General features: G+C 39.0%; 1 protein-coding gene across 8 annotated transcripts in view; it reads left to right on the top strand.

The window, feature by feature from the left end:
* ARHGEF7 (Rho guanine nucleotide exchange factor 7) overlaps window positions 1-26,911 on the top strand; it is a 195,135-nt gene that overhangs the window by 156,028 nt on the left and 12,196 nt on the right. For 5 of the 8 annotated variants that reach the window (XM_075918578.2, XM_075918554.2, XM_075918640.2 and 2 more), the window contains 7 exons: window positions 678-824; window positions 1,587-1,673; window positions 4,375-4,453; window positions 6,916-7,055; window positions 8,465-8,689; window positions 11,710-11,803; window positions 17,973-18,062. In XM_075918578.2, coding sequence (XP_075774693.1) covers window positions 678-824; window positions 1,587-1,673; window positions 4,375-4,453; window positions 6,916-7,055; window positions 8,465-8,689; window positions 11,710-11,803; window positions 17,973-18,062 — 862 coding nt within the window. Of the gene's footprint in view, window positions 1-677; window positions 825-1,586; window positions 1,674-4,374; window positions 4,454-6,915; window positions 7,056-8,464; window positions 8,690-11,709; window positions 11,804-17,972; window positions 18,063-21,450; window positions 24,880-26,911 lie in introns of those variants that run through there. The other 3 variants (XM_075918736.2, XM_025179424.3, XM_089775936.1) reach the window with 2 other exon arrangements.

Here is a 26,911-nt window from a genome sequence, read left to right as displayed (position 1 = left end):
AGTGGTGATAGAAGGCTAAGGAATCCAGCCTATTCCCTAGTGCAAGGGAGAAAATGAGCATTACAGCACTGAAGCCCTGAATGTATGAGCTGAGAGGCTCCAATGCTGGGGATTAAGACTATTTCTAACATAGCTATCCAAGCAAGGAATAGAGATGTGATTTTAGTGATGTGTGCAACCGGCTAACACTTTTTGTAGCTACTAAAATAGTCAACATTGTGTTTCCTGTTAGATGGAGCTCCACTGTTAGTGTGACTGTGTGGTCACTATGAGACTTGTGATCAAACAGGAAAAAGGATATGTATTAGATCAGCATTCCTACTTTTTTCTGCAGGGCTAGTTAGTCATTAGTGGGGAGTGAATAATAGACATAACATTAGAATTGGCCCTGTAGAACAACAAGGTAGTGACTTTTTAAAGGAATGTGGAGATCAGTACATTAAAAGAAAAATACAAAGCTAAATTTTTTTAAAAATACAGGACTATGTAGCACTTTAAAGACTAACAAGATGGTTGGCATTTTTAATATAGTCCACTGAAAGAAATACTTTGCACTTGAAAGCTTTATCACTGTGCTTTATTTTATACTCCAAGCAAGTAATTACTTCAGCTCATACTGACTCATAATAGAGTTCTCACAGACACCATCTTATTAGCACTTTCCATACATTTAACAGGCACAGTGTCAAGAAGTACGGAAAAGAAAAGAACTTGAACTCCAAATACTGACGGAAGCCATCCGCTGCTGGGAGGGAGAGGACATTAAAACCCTTGGCAATGTAATTTACATGTCCCAAGTCATGATTCAGTGTGCTGGAAGTGAGGTAATGCAGTTCAAGTCTTCATTAGATATTTTTCTGTTCTTGCCACTACAGTTAATTAATAATGGACTGTATGTAGTAAAAACAAGATAAAACAGACTAAACGATTATGTTCTTTTACAAAACTCATAAATATACATCGTGCTCAACAAAATCTGAGACTCCCTCAGATACTCTCATATGCTTTCTCTCTTATCAAATGCATAAGAAAACATTAGATCTAGATCTTCAGTTTGGGTCGTGTAGGTTATTGGCCATGAATTCATAAGTAACGATGCCATTTTTATTCCAGCTAAGGAACTGGCCTATGGGTCACATAAATAGTAAAAAACTCCATTTAGAATACTTTAAGATAACTTTTAGAATGGGACAGCGGGGGAGAATTGTAAATATTTTGCTTAAACCTCGCCCCCCCCCCCCCCCCCAGGAAAAAAACCTTAACTCCTAAATAGAAAGAACTAGCATGAATGGAATGTCTCCTGTGCAATAGGAATCCCTTGAGTAGCAGTATAGTTACTTGCTACTGTTGAGGTTTATTTCTTCAAAGTTCCTTATACTATAAAATCGGAGTACAACAGCTTGTCACTGACCTTTCTGAACAGAAAATTGAGTGCCGTGTGACTCCTCTTGTTGCTAAATATAGATGTTTAATTTTGCTAAAAATACAGTAGAATGGATACTACACTAGTAAATGTTTTAAGTAAAAAAATAATTCGGGCTTACTGCTTTATATTTATTATTAATTATTTTCTTTTTTTTTATAAGGAAAAGAATGAAAGATATCTTCTTCTCTTCCCTAATATTTTGCTTATGTTGTCTGCCAGCCCTAGGATGAGTGGGTTTATCTATCAGGTAAATCAGATATTTTAACTATGGTTATTCACTGCAAAATTAAAAAGTTTTCAAAAATGTTCACTCTCTTTTTGTATGTTCTCGGTATGTGTATATGCAATAGAAGGCAGAATTATCCAGCTATTGGGATCCTGGACTGAGAGTCAGGAGACCTAGGTTCTGTTTCTGCCACTGACCCGCTATATTAATGTAGGCGAGCAGCTTTATTTGTGTATTACTGTTTTCCTTTATATACGTTGTTAAACATTCAGGTTACAAAGTTAAGCACTCAGAAGTTAGGAAATGCCATCATTAACACTGCAACCTTAATTCAACTTCCATATGTGTATATATTATGATGCAGGTTGGACCTTTGTGGTCCAGTACCCTTGAGACCTAGCCGGTCCTGAACAAGGGAATTTGCTGGACCAGGGGAGGTCCCCTGGCACCTGCTGACTCTGTTTCTGCCACCAACTAGCCCCCTGCCTTCAGCCAGCTGTGCTGCTGGCCTTGGCTGGACCCCTTAGCCCTGGGAGTCCCCACTGCATCGCCTGAGCCTCTTGCTGCAGGGGTCCTAGCTCTACTGCAGGGTTCCCTGCACTTCCTAAGCCCCTGCAGTGCTCCTGGCTGTGCCACTGGAGCTCCTCATGACACCCGAGCCCCAGCTACAGGGCTCCTAGCTGTGCTGTGGGGTACTCTGCACCGCCTGAGCTCCTGCTATGGCACCCCTGGCTGAAGTACCAGAACTTCCTGGGCTGGCCAAGTCCCCTGCCATGGGACTTCTTACGCTGCCCAAGCCCCCTGCCACAGGGCTCCCGGACGCATTGCAGGATTCCCCGCACTGCCTGAGCCCTCTGGTGCTGTGCTCCCCATTTTGCCTGAGCCCCCTGCCTGTGGGCTCTCTGGTCCAGGAACATCTGTGGTCCTACTAGACCACGGATGTTGCTGCACCAGAGAGTCCCAGCTTAGAGAGGTACAACCTGTATTCTATAATTACATATTATTTTTTCCAGAAGTCCCCTTTTTCATTCATGTTTTTTTATGGTCCACATTCAGCACGTGACACAAGGCCTTATTTAACATTCACTATTCAAACTCTGCATGGCATAAACCATTATTAATTTCCATATGAGAAATTAATAATAATGGTGATGCTGTCACCATAATAACTGTGTGCTTTACAGTCATTAATGAATTTATCTTTACAATATCTCAGTGGAGCGAGGTGGACACAATTTTTCAGGTATGTTCAAAGATTACTCCTGTTGACATCAGCTGCAGCAGCAAATGCTCAGCATTTCCATAAATCTAGCTCTAGGTGTCTCATGTATGACATACTGAAAATGGCGAACATGCAATTTGTGGTCACCTGGGAAAAGTTTGGTTTTTCTTTGAGTGTTGTTCCCAAAGGTATTCGCGGTGGGAGTGCACTCATTGCATGCACACAAGACTGGAAGGTTCTTTTCTAGCAGTGAGAATTGGTCTGTGCCTACACTAGGGATGTTAGAAAGTGGGTAACTGAATAGTCAAGTAACCACATGAATTCTTATCGGTTACTCAGCTATTCTATAGACCTTGGGGATAGGGCCAGCCTCCAGTGTGCTCCAGCCCCACTCCCGGGGAGCTCCCTGCCACCCCACACTGCTGCCTCTGTATCAGAGGCAGCAGCATGCCAGACGAGAGCTGGCCCATGCAGGGAGCCATTTTAAAAACCAGCTCCCCCCGCAGACTGGCTGCCTGCCACCCTGTGCTGCTGCCTCTGATATAGAGGCAGCAGTGCGGGATGGCAGCAGCCTCTGTCTGTTGAGGGTCTAAGCTCCCCGTGGACAGAGGCTGCTCTGCCTCCCATGGAGCAGCCTCCGTTTACGGTGAGCCTGGGGAAAAAATGTGAATATTTGTGGAATTTCAGTTTGTCTATATACTTGTTTACACTGGAAATAAGATTCTAAGTGTCAGTCATCCAGTTAGCACATAGAAATTTACTATGTGGCCTATACATCCCATCAAAACAGCTCAAATGTTGAATACTGAATACTTGAATGAGCTACAGACAAAAAATTGTGTGCAGACATTATTGAATCATCTTAATTTAATAAGTAAACATGAGAACTGCAATCTGCTTGCAGACCGTTTGCAGTCAGGAAAAGAATCATAATTCGTTGACGAGGAATTACTTGCTCAGTTCAGTTTAAAACCTTGGTACTCTTGCATAAAGTGATGTCAAGCCAGAAGAGGTCCTCAGTTTTCCATGTCATCAGAAAGACAGTTCCACTGTATCGTATGGTTTTCTGGCATCATGCTAGTGTCTTGTTTCACTACTGTCTCAAGTTCCATTCATACTACTTAAACTATCATCCTCACTAAGTATGAAACAGGGGTGGAAATATGTGTTCTTAGTAGGTCTCAAATCCACAGGTAGTCAAGGTCCTCTTTTAGCGAATTTGCATTTTAATATATTTGCATGAACCACCTACAGCTCGTACAGATTTCAGATTGACTCATGATATGAAATACAGAAGTTGTTTTTGGCTCATAAAGCTGTGTAATCTGACTATTCTTTTTCCATGGAACTTTAAATATTGCTGATCTAACATGTATGTTTCAGTTTACTGGTTTATCATTTTTTTTGCATGTTTGAATTATGCATATGTTAAATGTATATATTTTGATTAAAGATTTTTAGGGTTTAAAAAAAAAAACAAAAAAGTTATTATTTTTCTAGGGAAAACTGCCAATGACAGGAATGACCATCACAAAACTAGAAGACAGTGAAAGTCACAAAAATTCATTTGAAATAGCAGGTAAAATTCATATGCATGTCTGTTGATTTGTGTTTGTTTTTCCATACACATATAGGAAGGGTCTTTAGGATGCCATCTCATCCGTCCACCAGCACAGAGGCAGGATTAAGTACAGCTAGGTCATCCCTGTTCATCTTACCTATTTTTTAAAACTTCCAAGAATTATTTTTGATTAAAAAAAAAAAATGACTGGCTATCCCAGGCTATGTATGCCCTTACACTTAGTGTATTTTACATCATTCTAACCCCACTGATCTTTCCTGTGTACTCCAAGCAGGACATTTTATATTTCACATAAGCTGTTCCTCCAAGTCTCTGTCCCCATCAACACAATTGCCTAGGCCAGGGGTCAGCAGCATACGGCACATGTGCCATAAGTGGCACCCAAGATGATTTTGAGTGGCACATGCAATGAAAGGCTAACAGCGCAGGACAGGCAGCCTGAACTGGCCCCTCCCCTAGGGAAGCTCTTCTCCTGATGGTGCGAATGGCCAGGTGGCTCCTGTCCGAGGCGCGGCACACACTTTTCCTGGCTCAGAGAAGCAGGTAGTGGTGGTTGGGGAAGCAGGGAAGGTATTTGGGCAGTGGTCCCAAGCAGTACCTAGCTCTGCAGGGAGAAAATACAGGCAGTGCCCTGATTCCTAGGTGGGGAGTTGCAGCCAAGGAGCCCTGGCCATGAGACCCTGCGAGTGGGGGCACGAGAGCGGAGGGTTGATCAGCCCGGGAGACAGAAATCCTGTTGCTGCTCTCCTGCTTGCTACCAAACAAATGCGTGTGCGGAGCGCTAGCTGCTGCTGAACTGTCAGGCGGGGGCAATTCCTGAGTCCCGTAGAGGCTGGCACTGGATGGATAGGAGGGAGCAGGGCGCAATTGAACTGCTTTCCTCTCCCCAGTACTAGCTCCCAGAAAGCAAAGTTGCAAAAGCTGATAGGCCAGAATCATCAGCTTTCTGATCTTCACTCTCCTTAAATCACCTGGTAGGGAGTTGCAGAAGCTAGTGGGTTTGTGTGGAAGAAAGCAAGCCTTAAAGTGCAGTTTGGGGATGCTTGTTGAGCATTGTAGGCACCGCAGCATGATTGTGTTTCTTCTGAGCACGGAGCTGAAACAACCAGAAAGAAAGACGAAGAAATCAGCGTTTCCACGCTGTCTCTCTGTTCTTATCTATGCAGGTGCTGAGTGTTATCAAATAAGTTTATATGTTTTTTCTCTTCAATAGATATTAATGGCATGCAGTAAGATGTTTACATGGTGAAAGAGCTATAATATTGTGGCTATTTACATTCATTGTAAGATCTGCATCTTAATTTACTTATTAATGATGCTGCTAAAATGTAAGTAGGACTGTTATTGACTTTAAAAAGTATCAATGGCACACAAATCCGTAAATTGAAGTGAGTAAGTTAAATCCTGGCACGCCACTTCTGAAACGTTGCCGACCCCTGGCCTAAGTCTTCACAAATCTCTTCTCTGCCCCTTACCCCTTTAAAAACAAAAAAGAAAAGACAAACTTTGCAGCTTATGCCTCTAAAAGTCAGCAAATTCAGGCTACTCCTTTAGACCAAGAAAATAAGAATATTCTAGAGGGTCTCCAATAGAGAACTGTCTGCCAGAAGAAACTCCCACCATCAAGAGGCCTCAGCTCAAGTTTCTCATTTTTTCAGGAAGAATGGCTCTTGCACAAGAGGGGGGGTTTTGCGCAAAAAGGAGCCGTCTACATAGCTTCTTTTTGCGCAAAAGCCTCTTGCACAAAAATGGCCCCTAATTAGTTATGCAAATGAAGTGCAGTGATATTCTACTCCATGCTTCATTTTTATAAGTTTTTGGGGAAGAAGGGTGCAATATAGATGTAGCCTGTGTAGTGCAATGAGTTGTTGTTCTGGCCAGGTCAGATGAAATGGAAACACTAAGCTGTGTCATCTGCATGATGAAGATGTAGCAACCCAAGTTTCCTCATTAAGTACATGCCTTAAGATTAGTGGTTCTTCAGTGTAAGAAAATGTATAACTTATAAGAGCTTAGGGAGAAATTCTCACATTGGATTCTGTATGCAGGGATGTGACTATGCCCATCCCAGAATATTAGAGAGTCAAGGTAGGTGAGGTAATATTTTTATTAGGTGCTGTTTTCTGCTTGCTTGCTTGTTTTTTGGTGGTCTTCTCTGTGTTTCTCACTAGAGACCAGAATGACTTTAATTGGTAGATCAATTTCTTTGCATACAATTCCCTTAATCAAGACTTCAAAATGACCTGTGTCTAGGGACAGATAGTTGGAGAAAAAACTATCACAATGATGAAATGGGTTGAAATATCATTGCTTTGGACAGAAATTACACTTTTAATTTTTTCTTTCAGGCCTAAGGTACTTCAGGAATTGGGTGCATGGAAAAAGAGGTTATTTTATTCTTTATAAACACTAAAATAATAAAGTTGTGTTTAGACTCTCAATCTTGTGATTTCTTCTAGGAAATATGATTGAGCGGATATTAGTATCATGTAACAACCAACAGGATTTACATGAATGGGTGGATCATCTGCAGAAGCAAACCAAAGTTACAACCGTTGGGAATCCCACTATTAAACCTCATTCTGTGCCATCTCACACTGTAAGAAATACTGTACTCAAGCTTTTGTTTGAAATTGAGAGATTATCAGGATTATGAATCTCATACTACTTTATAAATCATTCTAACTTTTTTTTCCGCCATGAGTAACAGGAACCAGACGTTTTAATTGACCCAATTTGCTTTATATATTTTCAAAATGAGAAGAAAGGTTTGGCCACTCATGCAGATACAAAATATATTAATGTAACTGAATAGTTTGGCTTCAACAAATAAAAAGAAAACCCCAGGAAAATTGTGGTTAATCTGTGACTCCATCTCTAACTTCTCGTTTTTGTGCCTGAATAATTTATTTGATTTTTTCCTTTAATTGTCCTTAGAATTACAGGTTATATTGCATCAACTTGACAAAGCAGGTTGAGACTGGGTTGGGAACCTTTTTCATCAGAACATTTTTTCTGAATAAATCTGTTAGTTTTTTCAGATGAAATTGTTGATATTGGCTAATGTTCAAGGACAAAAACTTCTAAATGAAAAAATGCTAATTTTGGAAATCTTTAGATTTAGGAAATTCCAAGATTTTATTTTGGGCAATTCTGAAGTATCATTTTTTAATTTTAATTTATTTTGTAGCTTTTTCCATTTGTATATTATTTTTATATTAATTTATAGCAAGTCAGGAAAAGCCATGTACAATTTATATTGCAGTTTTTGGCAGCATTATGGCATTCTAACTTTATGTTCATGTTAACTGTTATCGTTCATGGATTTTATTTGTGTCAGATTGTTTCACTACAACACAGAGGAGACACTTGGACCGAGAAAAGAAGATAAAAATGTGTCAGTCTACACTTAATAGCATAGTCTATAATGATTTAAATATAAATTAAAATAAAATGTCAACTATTATAGTATGCTATATGATGATGTCAGAAGTAGTAATAGTTCACATATTACAAAATAAGGCAAAAATAATGGAAAAAATAGAGAAACCATTAACAAAATTTGTGACAAAATTCTAAAACAAAAGTTTTATGAAACTGATATGCAGGTAATTTAGAAAATATTTCAGTTCAAAAACTAAATTTCCAAATGTCCCCACATACTAGAAGTCTTGAGTTTCAAACTTTCCAGTAATTCTAAATTTGAGTGAGTTATGCTAAATAGCTCTTTTGCACTCACTTGGTAAATGTGATGTGAGAGGGATGCGATCAAGGGTGTTGAGGATCAGTTCATATTGTTTCTGGGGTAGACAATGAGTTTCTTGAAAGAAATTATGTTCTGCTATGTCAATTATTATTCAGCTTTTAAAACAACAATAGCTGGAACTATAATAGATAGAAATGTTTAGGTAGCTAGTGTAAATGATTGCATGTGTCTTTGACAATTACTTCTTTATCTTTTAGACTAATACAGTATCATTTTTTTCACTCTCCTTCTACATTTGGCAGCTTCCTTCTCATTCAGTAACACCATCCAGCAAACATTCAGACAGCAAACCAATAACACTAACTCCTGCATACCACACACTTCCACATCCTTCACATCATGGGACTCCACATACCACTATAAACTGGGGACCTCTGGAACCTCCTAAAACTCCCAAACCTTGGAGCTTGAGCTGTTTACGACCTGCACCTCCACTACGGCCTTCAGCAGCTCTGTGTTATAAAGAGGTGAGGCGCTAGAACCCAGAAATACTACTGTAAAATACAGAAGTACACTAAGAGGTGTAACTCAGTTCTCTTCATATCGCAATCCTATATAGTTCTGTATGTATGTTTATATTATGTATGTTTTCACCTCATTTAAGCTATAACTGAAAGAATGGTAATTAATGCCCATTTGTATTCATTCTGGAAATCCCCTGCATTTATGCATCCTTCTCCAAACCATGAATATGTGTGTGTATGTTATCTACTTCCCTTATACCTTGTTCTCTGTAACCTGCTCTACCTCTACCATCGTCCTGGTTAATGAGGACAATGCTGCTTTTAAATTGATCAGAGTCATTAGCAAGCAAAGTGAGACATTCTCTGAGTAGTTCCCGAGATCAGAGCGTTGCCACTGCTTGCTGTGAATGGACAAAGAGTCCAGAATCAGCAATCTGACATCGGTTTCCTACCTCATATGAAAATACGGCGTCTCAAACAGTGTAGAATATCTACAGTTGTTATGCCTAATTTAATTCCTGAATATTAAACTGTTTATTTGCACTTAGTTTAAACCTTTGAATTTAATACTAGAAGTTAATGCTGACATTTTGTGCTCACGTGAAACTCATTTGACATCAACTTTGAATTATGGTACCATTTATGACGACATATAATAATTATTTATTTTTCCTTCTACCCCACCCCTCATGCTATAATGTTGGCAGATTTGAGTCAGGGTTGTAATAGAAATACAAAACTTTTTTTTTAATCCCCAAAAGAATGTCAGTGGTAGACTAACTTGTTCTTGGCACTACGTTCTGCACTAAATTCTACCCTGTAAAAGTGAACAATATTTAAAATGTTAGGTTTATGCAGAATTTGGTAATGTGTTTAATTTAACAGAGGCATCCGTGTCTAGTAAATTAAGCCAGAGATTCTATTACTGACTTACTGTGAGATCATGGGCAACTCACAGCCACTTTATTGATGTACAAGCTATGAAATGGGAGAAATAGTAGTTAGCCACTTTGATACAGCATGCTGAGATTGTCTGATTCAGTACACTAATGGGCATATAGCAGAGAAGTATTATATTTTATTCAGAAGCAACGTTAAAGTTCTTTTGAAAAGTTTGTTAAATGCATCATCATGATTCTGATTTAATGTTAAAAACCAGTTCCCAAAGGAGCGTGTGCAATTGTTGCTGAAAATATCTTGAGTGTGCATGTGGGAGATGAAATTGCATGTGAAAGATGGTCATGTCTCAGTGCGAGCAAGCCCCCCGCCTTTGGGAAGTGGGCGCTGGGCATCTGAGGCCCCTCAGAGGGGTGCTGAAATCCATCTGTGTACCAGTTTGGGCAAGGGGATTGCTGTGCCTCCCCTCCCAACTATACCTGTAACTTGACCCAGGCTGTAAGATCTGCAGTGTCAGTCAATAACAAATCCCTCCTTCCATAGAACAGTGAGGCCTAATGGCCAGAGTCACTAACCCTGCCCTCTTCCCACAGAGCAGCATGGCCTAGGAGCCAGAGTCACTACCAATATCTTCTCAGAGGGTGTGGGGCCTGGTGGCCACAATCACAGAATCAATAACAACCCCCCTTCTCCTCAGGATAGTCAAGCCTAATGGCTAGAGTGAATAACACCACCCTCCTTCCATAGGGCACTGTGTCCCAATGGTGAGAGTTAATAACAATGTCCTTCTTTCACAGGGTGATGAGCTCAGCAGCCAGAGTCACTAGCAATAGGTGTAGATCCCCACATAGGGTAGATGAGGTAAAGGGGCCCAGGCCTACCGTCTCCACAGATCCCAGCCCAGCGCCCTCTCAGCAGTGGGGCGGTTCACCACTAGCTCAGCAGGGAATTCCACTGAAATATGCTGAGCTCCCAGTGTGCAACCTTCCCACCTGCACCCAGGCTACTTTCTACTGGTCTCTCCAGTGTCATCCTCAGCAGTTTCCTCCAGACTGGGGGCTTCTCCTGGAGTTTCCCACTGACTGGCCTCATTTTGGTCCATCTGTGGCTCCTCCTGAGGCACTCTAGCAGCACCTTCTTCCCTGTCAGCAGTCAGTCCAGACTGAACTGCTCCACAGGCCTTTATATCTGGCCTCCAGCTGGAGCATGCCCAGCAGGGTTGTGGGGGCGGAGCCTGCTCAACCAGGTAACCAGGTTTAAGCCTTGCAGCCACAGTGAGGGTTGGTCAGAAATTTGAATTTTTTTCAGGCACACAAATTGTGCTCTCTGTTTAATAATTGAGGTCAATCTTTTGACAAACAGTTGTCACTCATAAAACCCTTTAGCAAAAGAAAACAAGGAATGTGGGAGAGAGAGAGAGCTGGGCTTGAATTTAAAATTAAACGTTTTAGTTTAATGACTGTATTAGCTCATTCAGTTACAGTGCATGTCCATCTTTTAAATTAAATATAAGTGAACCTCTTTCATGCATGGGTATATGTATAACATTTAGTGTATGGCTGAATGTTTGAAACCTACCTTCATCCTCATTGGTCTTTGTCCTGCTCATTCATCTTTTCACTTTCTTGTGAGTCTGTCTTGTATTCTGAAGGTAAGGGGTAGATCAGTATGTATTTTGCATCCCTATAACATTAGCATGACTCTTACCTGTGTCATACTTTTGCTGTAGGTGTCTCCTTTCACAGCTATAATAAGCACTTTTCAAATTTTGATTTAAAGAAATACCTCTTAGCTCTTATAAATAAGATGGGTTTACCTCTCAAAAGTTAAGAAAAATACTTTGTGTTCTGCTTGCGTTTGTTCGCTTCACTCTAGTTCCCAGACAGCTTGAATACTTATAGCAGCATTAATAGAATCAGAAGAATAACATGTTAATAGTCAGTAGGGTTGAGGGGAGATAAGACAACTCAAGCAAGCCTGAAATATGCCAAAAATATCAGCCAGCAAAATGTTGATGTAGCTTTATAAGATTTTAGAGTTAATAGCTACTTGAACACAAATTAAAATTTTGGCATTTGGATTTTTTTTTTAAAGAAGCTTTATTTTTTTCTGTTCTTTTCATCCAGGATCTCAGTAAAAGCCCTAAAACCATGAAAAAGTTGCTTCCTAAGCGCAAGCCTGAACGGAAGCCATCAGATGAAGAGTTTGCACTGAGAAAAAGTAAGTAAGACTGAAAAATATCTGTGTATTCCCAAGGTGCTAGTGTATATAAAAAGAAAGTTGCAGAGAAATAAGATGGCATTTATATTTTTTTAACTAATGAAAAGTAGGGATGTAAGCAACTAATTTGAGTAGTAGACTCCCCAATAAGCCTGGGCTTATTAAGTAGTAGTCACTTCTCAACTGGTCCCTTCTCCAAGGGGGAGGAGCAGGAGCCAGTGATGAGGGGAGTCATCTTAAAAGCCATTTCCTCCCCTCCCAGCACTGTCTCCGCAGGGGGGCAGGGGAGGCAGAGGTGCACCAGGGGACCGGGCATGAGCTGAGACTTACCTGTCCCAGTTTGTGCCCAGTCCCAGATGCTGTACCCCTGTGTTTAAAATAGAATAAGAGCAGGGTGGCTCCTACTACATTTAAAAGAGAGAGCCACACCGGAGTTAGCTCCTGGGGCTGGGAGCTAACCCCACTTGGGCTCTGCAGTCTTCCCCCTTACCTACTAATTGAGTAATCGATGGAAATTCCATCCACTACTCAATTAGCTGATTAAACACAATTTAACTTTAATTAAAAATGTCATTTTCAACTTTCTTTGAGTATCAACACTTCCAGTTTGCTGTTTATGCTAATTAGCGGGGCGGGGTGGGAAGGGAGGGAGGAAGGAGACTTTTCCTGGAATGATCTTAATATAGTAGAACTTCATTTCTTAACTCTCTGGGTGTATGTCTACACTACCCTGCTAGTTCGAAGTAGGAGGGTAATGTAGGCATACCGCACTTGCAAATGAAGCCCGGGAACGAGGTGTACCGGTAGTTCGGAATAGGAACTACCTAGTTCGCTGCACGGGGTTCGAACCAGCGGGGTTTTAAAAATGGCGGCTCCCTGCTTATGCAAATGAAGCCCGGGAAATTCAAATCCCGGGCTTCATTTGCAAGTGCGGTATGCCTACATTACCCCGCTAGTTCGAACTAGTGGGGTAGTGTAGACATACCCTGGTTATTTGTATTGTAACTACCTCTTTGAAATGAAAGAAAGTATTATAAATCTGAATACGCAAACTTCAGGTTTGTGAAGAGCAATTTTAGATTTTAAAAATGGTATCCTACCATCTCAAGATATAGTTAAGAATATAGATCTAATTGATTGTTTTCAAAGTTCCCAGTGGGTTTGGGATTTAAAAGAAGATACCTCTAAATACTGGTACTAATATCTTTCAGAGTAGGTCATTTATTTGTACTGGTATATCCATAGAACTATTGTCTATATGTTGTTTATTTTGGGACAGATGTTTCATAGGCGATAAGAGAAAGCTAGAGAAGTTTCCAAGGAACAAGATGCGTTTATAGATTGGAAAAAAAATACCCTAAAGGACAAAAGGTTAAGCAAGTATAGGGGGACCATTGGCAGTAGAATAGAAACATGGGAGAGTAGAAAGGATGAAAGAAAAGACAAGTGTAAATAGTGGAGTTATCCAGGAAAAAAAGTCTTTATTCTACTGTCTTAACATCAGTTTAGTTTTGGCTCTGTAGTGTTTAATAATATATCTCAATTCACATGTGCGACTGGACAAGTTCATTTTGCGATAACGGGACTGTGTAGTGCTTAAAATAATTAATTGATCTAATTCATATACTCATAACCACATTCACATTTTTCAGTTTTTGTCTGCTTCCATGTCCTTAAAATTGTGGGCTTCTTAGAGCAGAGACTTGTTTGTCTAGAGTTTCTGGAATTTGTGAAGGACAGAGTCAGTAGTGTCATGAAGTATCACCATACTTTCAGTTGAGAAGGAATTTTTTCCATTACACCACTTGCTGATTTAGAGTGGGGGCTTTCTGTTCCCTTAGGATGTGCTGTAGATTTTCTTCGGCAGGAACCTATGATATTTTGTTTACACATAATGCTGATGGAAATGATTTGAGTAGCGTGTGAGTAGCTGACTTGTCCATAACAAGTTCACTTGCATGAAACAGCTGAGCTATAAACCTTGGGCTATTTGTTACTAATATGACAAGTACACATCATCTTCATGTTGTGGCACGTAACAAAATTTGTATGGCAGGAGTGGGGCCATGGGGTTCTGAATTTGGGAGGGGGCTCATGGATGGGACACAGGGTTGAGGTATGAGGAGCTTGGGTTTCAGGAGGGGGTTTCAGGTTAGGTGGGTGGGGCAGAGGGATTTGAAATATAGGAAGGGTGAGGATTCTTGAGTGAGCCTGGTGATGGTGGGGCTTGGGATGCAAGAGGGGGCTACCGGCTCTGGATTAGAGGTGTGGTGTTTGGGATGGGGCCAGGATGAGTGGTTTGGGGTGCAGGAAGTGGCTCTGGTTTGTGGAGGCTCAGGCTAGGTAGGCGGTTGGGACTCAGGCTTACCTGGGTTGTTCCTTGTCAGTAGTCCTAAGGTAGGCAGGTTGCCTACCTGTCCTGAGAAACCACGCTGCGCCCCAGAAGCAGCCAGCAGTTCCAGCTCTTGATGGGTGGAGGGTGAGGTTCCACACTGCCGGTAGTCCCTTGGTCCCCCTGCTAGGAGCTGGACCTGCTGCCCTGGTTGTTTCCATGACGGGACCAGTGGGAAGGTACCTTCTCCTCCACCTGCAGGAGCTCCTTACAGGGGCCAGCAGGGAGAGGCACCTTCACACCAGCCATGACAGTTTGAAGGCTTGGGAAGAGACGTCTCTGCCCATTGCAGCCCTTATCCCCTGCGCAAGGCTTAATGGGAGGCTGCGTGGCCATGCAGCTTAATAGGGAATTGTAGGTCCTGTCTTCTAACAGTGCCTGTTCCAGGTGCTTCAGAGAGAACAAAGCAAACAGGGCATTTATTGAGTGATCCATCCGCTGTCATCAGCTTCTGGGAGCCAGGGGTTTAGGGACCATCAGTCTTGGTTAATCGCCATTAATGGACCTGTCCTACATGAACTTAATCAGTTCTTTTTTTGAACCCAGCTATATATTTGGCCTTGGCAACAAGTGACTTAGTATGGTGTGAAGAAGTACTACTTTGTGTTTGCTTTAAACCTGCAGCCTGTTCATTGGGTGATTCTTGGCTCTTATGTGAGGTGTGTCCACAGTATTCAAGATTTTATAGACCTTTATCTTCTTCCCCCCTTAGTTATTTCTTTTCTAAACTGAGAAGTCAGTCTTTTAAATGTTTTCTCAGCACATGGCAGCTGCTAATTAGTTTTTTCTTTCTCTGTACTGTGTAGATTTTTATTATATTTGACTCTTTCTTTCACACAGAGCCAATCTTTACCCTCTACCTCCTCAATGTGACCTACTCAGTTATTCCTATGTATTTGCACCCTGAAATTACCAGTCCCCATTAATTATCATCATAATTCCACCAAGTTTCACTGATGACTATAATATCAACATCCTCATTTCGTACCAGACACTCAAGTTCACTCCTCTTAATACTTTAGACTTTCTATTTGATATTGTGAAAACAAGATTTGCTTTATTCCCTTCGCATCTTCAAAGACTTTGAATCTGGAGGCATTCTTTATTTAAATGTACTGTCCTCTCAGAATCTTCAAAACAAAAGAGAGTAAAGTTTCCCAATAGTACAAAACAAGTCGATGCTGTTTTAATTCTCTTGCTCTTCCCCAATCACAGCTGAGAATTCAAAGGACATTTTTTTTTCATCAGATTCTCCTGAGCAATTGAAGCACTTTCTTTAAAGTGATTGTTGCATCAAAAAATGGCAAAGACTTTTTTATCCAAGCAACTAATATTTTTATTTTAAATCCATTTAAAGGAAACATACAACATAATTACATTAGACCATTTCTCATGTGGCTCTTTAAATTTACAACGTATACTTTTTATATATTTAGATTAAAGATTGCACAGATTAACAATGCTTCCCAGTAATAAAATATTAATTAGGGTATTAATTGTTTGAGACAGTGAACTAGTTGTAGCTTATGCACCTATATAATTAAAAACAGTTGTAACATCCTTTTCATTATTATGCCTTTTGCCTTTTAAGTGAGAGGTATGATGATAACAGATGGGCTGATGGGAGAGGGAAATGGATCTATAATCTTAAAATGCCTTTGTATTTCACTTATATGGAATGTAAAAGCAGTACATCACAAACTGAATTATTTTAGGAGAATGTGAGAAATAAAGTATCAAAATATGGAAGAAAGGATAGTCTAGAACTGCTAGTCCCTTCTAATCTGACCATCTTTTAATTTTAAGAACTTCTGAAATATCAATGTTTTATTCTATCAGAGCTGCTAGAATTAGAAATAGAAATGAAGCAATGTGGAGAAGCAATGCTGGACTCTAACTGATGGAGGTCAGCTAAGGAATAAAGAAATTGCTGCAGTGCAGTCCCAGTACAACAGATCAAATCAAATATTTGTCTGAAACTTCAGGTATCATCAGCATGCAGTTGCAGCTTCATTCCACTTCTCCAAGATAGCAACCAGACCCCTGAAAGCTCAGAGATGATAAAAAAAATCTTATATTAATAAGTGCTATTGTTTAACTTCAAAGAAAGATGAAATAGAACTTATTTGTTTAATTGAAAGACTTTTTAAAATTTTAGTTGTCAGCATGTTTGATGTAAGGGATGGCTTTGTCTGCTGAAAGGGAAAGTTAATGACTTTTTTTTTTTGCAGAGACTTGTACTTACTTGAGTGTCGTCACTGATGCTGCTGGATATCCATCTTCCTTTATCCAGTGTTTCAGTCATTAGTAGTCTTTGTCCTGCTGTGTTAATTGTGCTTTCAACAAACCGATCAGATACGTGAGCTGTGTCAACCAATCACTTCTAATGTAGGAAAGTAATGCCTACATCATTCGTAGTTCTCCTTCTCTGCATTCAGTAAAATGGTGTTATACCCCGCCTAAAGAATTGCTTTGCTGAGAGATTTTTCTCACTTCTGGAATTAGGTAGGAAGTGTTTCTAAACTTTGTTGGGAAACTATCAAATTGCTCTGAACTCTTCCTAGTCATGTTTGCAAACAGTCACCACTAGTGGATATTCTGTAGAGTATCTGCGTTGTTGTAAAAGTGGGAATTTCTGGATGTCTTACCTGCTCAGAGAAGACAGTGCTCACTTGCTGATTTTGAAAGACCTTTCAGATGCCCTTAGTGAAAATCTTCAAGGCCTGTGGTATATAAAGCGCTTTGGGGATGGGGAAAAACGGATGAAAATTTAATAACCAATGAACCTGGGTGAAATTCTGGCTTCGCTGAAATAAGGACTAAACTCCCATTTACCTCATAATAGGTCAGGATTTCACCCCCTATTGTTAACTGAAGCAACTTTGATAAAAGAATCTTGTTGAAACCCAGGAGGAACACATGGATTTTTGTTAATTATCTCCAAAGCAAATAGTCTTCCAATTTTGTCTCTGGAATGTTTTCTCTTCCCTAAGCTCTGCTAAGAAATCTAACAAGCATCACTTAACACTGAAAATAGCTGTGAAATGCTGTCAAATTTCACAAAAGTGCTTTTATGGTAAGTGGTATTTTTCTGGTGGATACAAGGCTGAAATTGTACAACTGCATAAGTTGTAATGTGATGCTGAGTTCAATTTTCAGATTGCTAGACTTCCTTTCATAGTATTGCTATGGAAAATTTGTATGTATGTTTTACCTGTGAACCCCAATTAAAAACTTAATGGTTGAACTACGTGTGCTCTGATTTTCTAGAAATTAATCCCTTGTGTTTCTCTAAACTGTGATATGTATTAAGGTGCAACTAATAACTGGGTATACTTTGTGTCTGCTGTTTGCTCAATACCAAAGAGGGAAGACGTGCTTCTTCGAAACATGCCACACAGATCTTTTTTTAAGAGAAATAGAAAGGGGCAGTTTTGAAATATTCAAGAAACCTTCTTTATCTTAATTGCCCAGTTTTGAGGTGTTTTTCAATGCATTTCATTAAAATATTTGAGTATATATTTGTTTTTTGAAACTCTGCTTTTCACTCATTGAAACTCACACCAGCATGAGACGGGCATAACCACCCTTCTTATAATTTAAGGTATCATCTACAACTTGTGAAGGGAAGTTCAGGATGGTAATGTATAGAATTACTGAGGCTAAACCATAGTTGAATCATCTGGTATTTGCCTCTAGGCTTAAAATGACTTTACAATGACATGACTGGTGTAGTAACTAGAGTCATGGTAAAAAATTATTTTTTGTTGACTTCAGGTACAGCTGCATTGGAAGAAGATGCCCAGATTCTTAAGGTGATTGAAGCATACTGCACAAGTGCCAAAACACGCCAAACGCTAAATTCAAGTAAGTTAGAAAAGGCAGAAATAATTAACAAAAATGCTATTGCAGTGGTGGGTCCCAACACTAAGAAAATCAGCCTTTGGAGTTGGTCTCAGAGTGGTGTGCTTGGGTGTCCTACCTAGCATATCAGAAGCCCTGCCTGAGGTCCAGTTTTGAGACTACATTTTCCATGGTATGGATCTTTATCAAGCACGTGCCAAGAAATGGGAAGTGTCTGGATGTAATGATACTTGCAGTACACTTTCTCAGAGAGAAAATGGTAAGTGTAGAGGTAAATGGAAGAGCAGTATTAATGTTAGGCTTTGGAGCTATATCTGTTTTATGCCTTTGAGGGTTCTGTTCAATAGTGTACATCAGTGGTCCCCAACCATTTGGGGTTGCTGGGCGCCAGGGGGCGTGGCCGTTCGCCCGCCGGGCGCCTGGGGGGGGCGGGGCGAGGCCCCCCCATAGCCGCATTCCGGGGGCCGGCGCTCTCCCCTCAAGCACCGCGCGCCTGGGGCCGGCGCTGGCGCTCTCTCCCCCCCCTCCCCCAAGCGCCGCGTGCCTGGGGCCGGCGCTGGCGCTCTCCCCCCCCCCCCCCATGCGTCGCGGGGGGTCAATCCGCAGCGCCCCGGGGGCCGGTGCTCACCGTGCACTACGCACCCAGGGCCGGCTCCGGCACCGCGCATGCGCCACGTGCCCGGGACCAGGCCAGCCCTGAGCACTTGGCGGGTGCCAACAAATGCCCCCGCGGGCGCCATGGCGCCCGCGGGCACCGTGTTGGGGACCACGGGTGTACATGTTCTGCCCAAAAGCTTCTGAGAAACCTTCACTCCTACTGTGGGAGGGTAAATGGGGCATAAAGTTTTCCTTACCACTAGATTATTATTACTGTTTTTAAATTCTCTCTTACAATAATTTCAGGGAACACTTGTTAGTTTTCTTAGATCTCTGCGTTGGGTAAGGTTGCCATTCTCAAGTTTTTCAAATATATGTTCAGCTGCACACCCTCACTTAATCTGTAACAAGACAGGAGCTATGGAGGCCCTTTGTGTTGTAAGTAAAACACTCAACATAGCAGGGGAATCCACCAGCATGCATGTTTATGTAAGGTAGGAGAGCATGCTGTTCATTTTGCTCCAATTTGCTGCACAGTTCTGCCATTGTATATAAACCTAAATTTAGGAATTATATCTCTGCAGCATGCTGTAAAATGATTCTGAGATAGTGTTTTTATTGTTGTCAGATATTATTATTAGTGTGGACATTGTAAATAATTCATTAGAAATTAAAACAGTGTAAATTGACAAATATTTGTCAGTGTTATTTCCAACACAGTTTTTTTTTGTGCATACTTCATTTCCAAGCAAAAGCATTTTTGACTGGAAATTGGGAAGTCACAAAATAAGACTGGAAATTTAGTGCACAAATTTTTTTAATGTGAAGTTGCCTGCCTTCTCATCACCTTGAAAAATCCTGCTTTGCATGCAGGTATACTTTATTTTGAAATTTGGCTCTTCGTGTGAATGAAGAGCTTATGGCAACATTATTTGTTTGTTTTTTTATTTTCATTTACATTGTTTCAAGCTTAAAATGTGTATGAAAAGGGACGCTACCGGTCTGTCTTTGTGATCCATTTTATCAAATTCTCAGTCTTCAAGGTGATAAAATGAAGTAATTTATTAGCTTTTCCCTGTTTTGGACATGTTTTAGTCACCACAAATTTGTTTTTAAATCTATGATCATTCTGTTTTAATGTGGCTTACCTGGTAAAAATGAAAGAAACAAGTTTACTGTTTAAAATTCTAAAAATAAACAATGGAAAAAAATACAGCTAAATTAAATTATACTATTTTAAATGTCACAACTGTGCTCAGTTGATGTTAATCATTTTTCAAAGATAAACTGACAAGAAATGGTTTGTGAAACATTTAATTTTTAATTCTGAAGTTGTGTGGGTACTCAAAAACACATGCAACTGGTGCAAAGTATATTTTTGCTTTTTCCCCCTCTATTTTTCCCTTTCTATGTATATTTAAGGAATATACATAGTGCAGTAAATATCATTGCATACATCAAAAATCAACAGCTTTTATTTGCATTTAACCACACTAAGAAACAACTGAAGTATCAGTGACATGCACGGCCTCTTCTCTTGTAAAGGGTGGTATTAGCATTACAAATTTAGGTTTTCTACCATTCCATGTCTAGCTTTTTGTCACAAATAGAAAATCTTCTCCATTTGGTGTTGGGATTGCTTCTGTAAGCGTAACAATGCATTTCAAAAATTACCACTTGAGTAAAAATGTCTCATTCTTTTTATACCCCTTTCTTACCTCTGTGTTCACATTCCGCCTGTCCCTCACTGCGCTGATTTGGCAATTCTGCTAGCAGCACCTTCTGTTTGGCATCCAGGAGGTGCTGCTTTTGGGAATGCAAATGCAGCACGGGTAGGGCACCAGTGGATTGGAAGGCAGTGGCATCAGAGGTAAGACAGCAACCTTTTGTTACTACTTGTAGAAAAAGCAGTTTTTTAAAAAATCTGGAGAGATGACGGGGCAATAGAAATGGAAAGAAGGGTGGGGCTTTCCTTTCTTATAAATCTTGTCTTTTGCTATGCATTCCATCCGTCACTCAGAAAAATAAGTTAGTTCTCTAGATAAGGGTTTAACATCATTAGTAACGCAGTAGCTCACAATATGGCCACCTACAGTTTTCAGTTTCCAAATATTTTCAGGCTTTTACCTTTCATAAGAACCCCCCCCCCTCGGCATCCTAATAGAAATTTTATAGTGACTGTATTGAGAAGTAAGCTTAGACACAATCATGACAATGACTACTCTGGCTAGCTAGTTTTGGAAGGAGGTAACTGGAAGTAGCACACAAGGTCTAAAACATTTTAAAATATTTTGCAGTTGATTTGAGATAATTACTGTGGCTTGAAACATTTTATTAGCCCTATCAATTTGGCGTTTTATAAAAAGCTTTTCAGTTGATTTGTTACAGCAAAGTTGTAATTGTGGGCTAATATAATGTTCCTCCCCTTTCAGATTTCTCTGTTAACTAGTGTTGACTGCCCTTTTGATAATGATAATAATAGTCATAAAATCTCAGGCATACTCAAATTAGGACATGTATTTTTAAATAAAACTGCTCAATTAAAATTAAAAAATTAGATTGAGACGGTTCAAAGTTATTACATGCCAAATGTAATTTTTACATCAAATCCACCAAAAATAAGAATAAGAAAGCTTTGCTGCCTTTTTAACAATATTTTCTCTTTTCCTTCTCTTCCCATCACCTTTTGCTTTCGTTTTCATGTGTTTTGGTTGTGGCTATTCCTTACGTTCCCCTCCTCATTCCACCTCTGCGTGTCCACATCCACCATTTCATTTCACCCGTACATCCTTAGCATGGCAAGGCACTGATCTGATGCATAATCACGTCTTGGCTGATGATGACCAATCAAGTCTAGACTCCTTGGGTCGTCGCAGTAGCCTTTCTCGTTTGGAGCCTTCAGACCTCTCAGAAGACTCTGACTATGACAGTATATGGACAGCCCATAGTTACAGAATGGGGTCTACATCTCGTAAGAGCTGTTGCTCATATATCTCTCACCAGAACTAATGCACTTCTGAGCTTTTCTTAACAAATGCTTGTTGTATCACAGCCTGCTTTTCTTAGATGTTTTCTTGCTGTTCCTTGTCTCTTCAATGTGATATTTTAACAACTTTTGAAAGTTTCTGATATTTCAATTGTACCTCGTGGGAGGCTCTGTTGCCAAGTTAATGCACATACAACTAAGTCATTCTAAATTGAGTGTGTATATCCTGCGAAGGATATTATAAGGTTTTTTAAAAGTGACAGCTGTTGATTTATAGCTCGGAATAGTTTGTTTTTTGACTTGGCCAGTGTAGCCACAGTTCTTCTCTACCCCTCTGCCCCCGATACAGCGCGTTTTTGTATTTTGTACTGAAACCATACTGGTTTGCGAGCTAAGTGCCAGCAATATGGAACCACTTTAACCTTAGAGTGGTCTAATTTTCTATGTATTATAAACACAAGGTATAAAGCAGGGAGAACAAGAGAAATTTTTAAAATATGCAGTACAAGAACTGTAAAATCATTCAGATACTCCTATCCTGGGCAATGTGTATGGTGGAGCGTTTGGAAACCCATGAAAATGTTTATATTGCTGTCTTTTTTTCATTGTTTAAACATGTATGAAGAGACTTACATTTTTCACAAGTTAAGTATAGTTGTCTTAAAGACTTGGAAATCTGTGTTGTTAAACACAGTGTTTTGATAGTTTCACTTGACCAATAGTCATACACTCGCTGTACTGTACGCAACTGTGTAAAAGGCTCCAGGTTTTAAATGCTGACCTGCCTAGTAGAATGCACAATTATCAACAAATCATTGATCATTCTTTATGAAAACAACAAAATTCAATGAGAAAATGAGCATCCCTGAAGGTTCCCATTATGAAAACTTATGTGTTCAGCATCTGGAACCATAGGTATAACTGTGCTCTAAATGAAGATGTAGGAAGTTCTGTAAAGTAGACTGCTTGGCTTTGGTTTTCATAGTTTGAATGCATCTGAGACATGTATTTATTATGTTTTGTAATTGCTCTCATAAGAACATTGGTTTTCAGCAACCGGCTCATCATTCACAGTAATTTTTGCTTTGCACAGAATTGAATATGATGGATTACATATTCAGTTATATATTCTGCACCTGGGATATTGCTGGGGGAAAAGCTGTGATCTGTATTATGAATAACATCATTGGAATTGAAATGGAACTATTCTGTATTCTAATCCTTTATTAACATTAGCATAAATGGCAGCATTCTAAGAGAGGGATAACATTTTTCACTTTCCTTAAGACTCCAGGATGCTGCATTTTTTTCTTAAGACATGTACAGTGCTCAGTGTTCTGACATCACTATATGACCAAATTAATATTGGCACAATCGTTGTGGCCTGGGAATTTGATTACACTTTTTACAAGTTCTAAGCTAATAGTAAATATCTACAGGTGATCTAAGCAAGAACCAGTGGTTTCATATGACCAATCCTACAAGGATGTCAAAATAGATAAGCTTGTGTTAGAAGCAGTTCATATCCAAAGCTTCACTGTCAGTTTTAAGTGTTTGATAACCTACTTGATACTCTACCACTGTTATATTTGAAATTAAAATGCTTATGAGAGAGATATTTCAGGGGTTTATTATTGTACTGGTCATTTTATTGACCCTTTGTGACAACTAGGTACGTGTATGCACTGTACCTAATTTTAACTAGGAAAAATAGCTAAGGGGACAAATATATGGTGTATGTACTTCATGCTGTATCAGATACATCTATAAATCACTTAGCTTTAATTTTTATTTTAAAAGTCGCACAAAGGATTCACTTACTTTAATATTGCTGAAAGCATGGATAATTTTTCCCTAATTTTTTTTTTTTTTGGACAAACAGTGTTCTGGTGGAATAATATTGATGTTTTCTGCATTGATTAAATTCCTTTTCATTTACATAATACTACCATGTTACATATATTATGTACTATAAATGAGTTTTTGAAATAGTTGCTGCACTTAAACTTTCCTTTATAATACAAAACAATGTTTTTGTTACCCAGATCTGAAGATTTTATTGACTTTCTATGCACCAAAGCTTTGACAGTTTACCACATTCATTATTGTAGCAGTTAAATCACAAACTGTCATCAGAATAATGTTATTTTATAATAATGATCTTCAGTGCCAACATCACTGCAGAATTAAAAATCATCTGCATTTTTATGTTCCAGATCATTAACTATTGTCAGCTAATTAAAAGTATTAATACAACAAGCTTAAAATATACCAGTGTGAAAATGGTGGTATTCAGTCCAAAGGTTCAGTGTTTCTATTTTTGTGGAACTTTAGTAATGCTAATAATAGTATCTTATGTTTATGCAATTCTGTAAAATATGTGTGTACAGTTCGTATTATACTGAAAGAATGCAGAATCAGATTTAGAAGGTAGGTTTAAGCCATTATCAACTCCTTTTCATGTGGCTTAAATGGTGTTTCCATTAAATTAGTATTTAACATAAATTGACACCAAGCTATATTGTGTTTTTTGCATAATCTTGCCAAAACACAGTAATGTGTATATAGTGACGTAAAACATTGACAAATCTATATATTGTGCATTTCATTTGTGAATGGGAAAAGCCATCTTTAGAAGGTGACTGATTTTTGAAAATACAAACTGGATGTATATCTAAATGTTGCATTGTATTGTACAGTATGCCGAATATTGTTTGTGGTTGCATATAGCAATTAAGTGTTTTGTTTTATAAAAAAGGACATCTGTTATGTACAGTTGAAATAAATTTTGCATTTGCTAGCCTGTGACTTTAATATTTCATCTTTATACAGGGAAAAGGATAGTATAAGTCACAATTTCATGTTGGTTTGGCTTTTTCTGAAAGTAGCATGATATGATGAAAGCCAAATGCTAAAATAAGAGCACTAACCTGCTTTAGTGAAGGTTTCCACGTATGATTTGGGTGTAATGTAACCTAGACAGTCTAACATAATCCATCAGAGTACAAGCTATTCTGTATCCTGCTATTCTTCCTTCTTATTTTAAAACTTTTCTTCTCTAGAGATATTGTCATCTACAGAACGTGATTTCCGTTTCCATATATGGAAGTAGTAATTTTCCCCTTAATATGGGGAAACTTAAATTGAATTTTGTCAGTTTATCGTTAGTAGGAGAACAAGCTAAACAGACACTCGAGAAAAATGGATCAGTTTTTAAAAGATTGAATATAATATGCAGAGGACCTGGTACACAAGAAGAAATAGTACAGGTTAGTGCATATAGCTGTAGTCTTAATTTTTTTGCTACAGTGTAGCAATTTTTTTTCTAACCTGAGAGCCATCTAACAGAATGGTGAGTGTAATCTTTTCTGGTGAACATCTCAATCAGTTAAGGAAATATGTAGGCAATCCTGTATTTAACGTAAGTATACCCTTTCAATATTTTTCTTAAGGCTCATCACATACTGTCATTATTCCAAAAGTAGAAAGCCCCTTACTTAATTTTATTCCAATCATATATACTATCTATGTGCACCATTATTATTTCCAAGTATTTACTTGTGTCTATAAACTCTTGAAAATTCATTCTGTTCCAAAAAAAGACTGAATTTGCCATATTGACATGTAAATAAAATGATAGTTTTAGTTCTTAGTCCTACAAACTCAACCTAAGATAAGAAAGTCATGTTAGATTCTTTCCTGCTTATACATGAGCATCAGCTATAAGCAGATTCTGTCTTTAGCTAAAGCTACACCTGTGTACCCTCTTTGTGTTTAAACCTAACTATGTAATCTAGTGGTTTTCAATGGCATTGTATACATTAGACTTGGGGCAAAATTTGGCTCTGCAATTGGAACCTGGTTAACAGTTGATTTGATGCCTGAGAAAGCACAGATTACCGCTCACTCTTCTTTATATTTATTAGGGCTAACAAAAATAAAAAGTAGCTCAAACTTACTTTGAATAAGAGACTATGCAGTACTTTAAAGACTAACAGGATGGTTTATTAGGTGATGAGCTTTCGTGGGCCAGACCCACTTCCTCAGATCAAATTGTGGAAGAAAATTGGCATGACCATATATACCAAAGGGATACAATCAAAAAAAGTGAACACACGCAAAATTGACAAATCGGATTTTAGAACAGAGGGGGAGTGGAGGGAGAGGTTAGTGTCTATGAGATAACTAACCTCCGCCCCCCACCCCACCCCGTTCTAAAATCTGATTTGTCAATTTTATATGTGTTTACTTTTTTTGATTGTCTCTCTTTGGTATATATGGTCATGCCAACTTTCTTCCACAATTTGATCTGAGGAAGTGGGTCTGGCCCACGAAAGCTCATCACCTAATAAACCATCCTGTTAGTCTTTAAAGTGCTGCATAGTCCCGTCTTTTGTTTCAGCAAGACCAGACTAATATGGCTAAATCTCTATTATTTGAATACATATACAAGGTACAGGGTACCATTTTTAGAGTTCTTCAGTAGAACATGCTATACAATTTGTTCAATGGGTAATTGTGTACCTGATTTGGCAGTAATATCCATCTGTGTTAATGAATAGAATGTGAATAATGCAATGGGAATTGAACATTTAAAGTGTGTATGGCCTAATTTGCAAATGACTATATCACAAGTGTACATACAAATAGTTAGATATCTATCTAGTAGGGCTGTCAAGCGAGTTAAAAAAAATCACAATCATGAGATTAAAAATGATAATCGCAGTTTTAATTGTGCTGTTAAACAATTATAGAATACAATTTATTTAAATATTTTGGATATTTTCTACATTTTCAAAAATGCTGATTTCAGTTACAACATAGAACAAAGAGTACAGTGCTCACTTTATATTATTTTTATTACAAATATTTGCATTGTGAAAAAGCAAAGAGTATTTTAGTTCACTACATGCAAGTACTATAACGCTATCTCTTTACTGAGAGTGTAACTTACAGATGTAAATTTTTTTTAACATAACTGCATTCTAAAACCAAAACACTGTAAAACTTTAGAGTGATGTTTCTTAAACTTTTTTGTGTTGGTGAACCCATTTGGTCTTATAATGTTGTGACCCCACCCACATAGAAAAAAAATTATATTCCTAAACAGTCGTCCTCTTTCAACGCAGGACTCAGATGCGGACTTTTGGCCCCATTGACTTTGGAGTCTGATTAATACATTAAAAATTAAAACATGAATTATGCTGTGAATTAATCCTTAGTTGACAGCTCTAATGCAGAGTGAAAGGTCATTGGGACTCCCCAGCTA

The sequence above is a fragment of the Pelodiscus sinensis genome, chromosome 1, assembly GCF_052426305.1.
Source record: "Pelodiscus sinensis isolate ZL-2025 chromosome 1, ASM5242630v1, whole genome shotgun sequence".
In the NCBI taxonomy this organism is placed as follows: Eukaryota; Metazoa; Chordata; order Testudines; family Trionychidae; genus Pelodiscus; species Pelodiscus sinensis.
Note: the sequence above shows the minus strand (reverse complement) of the source record. Positions and strands in the feature narration are given on the sequence as shown.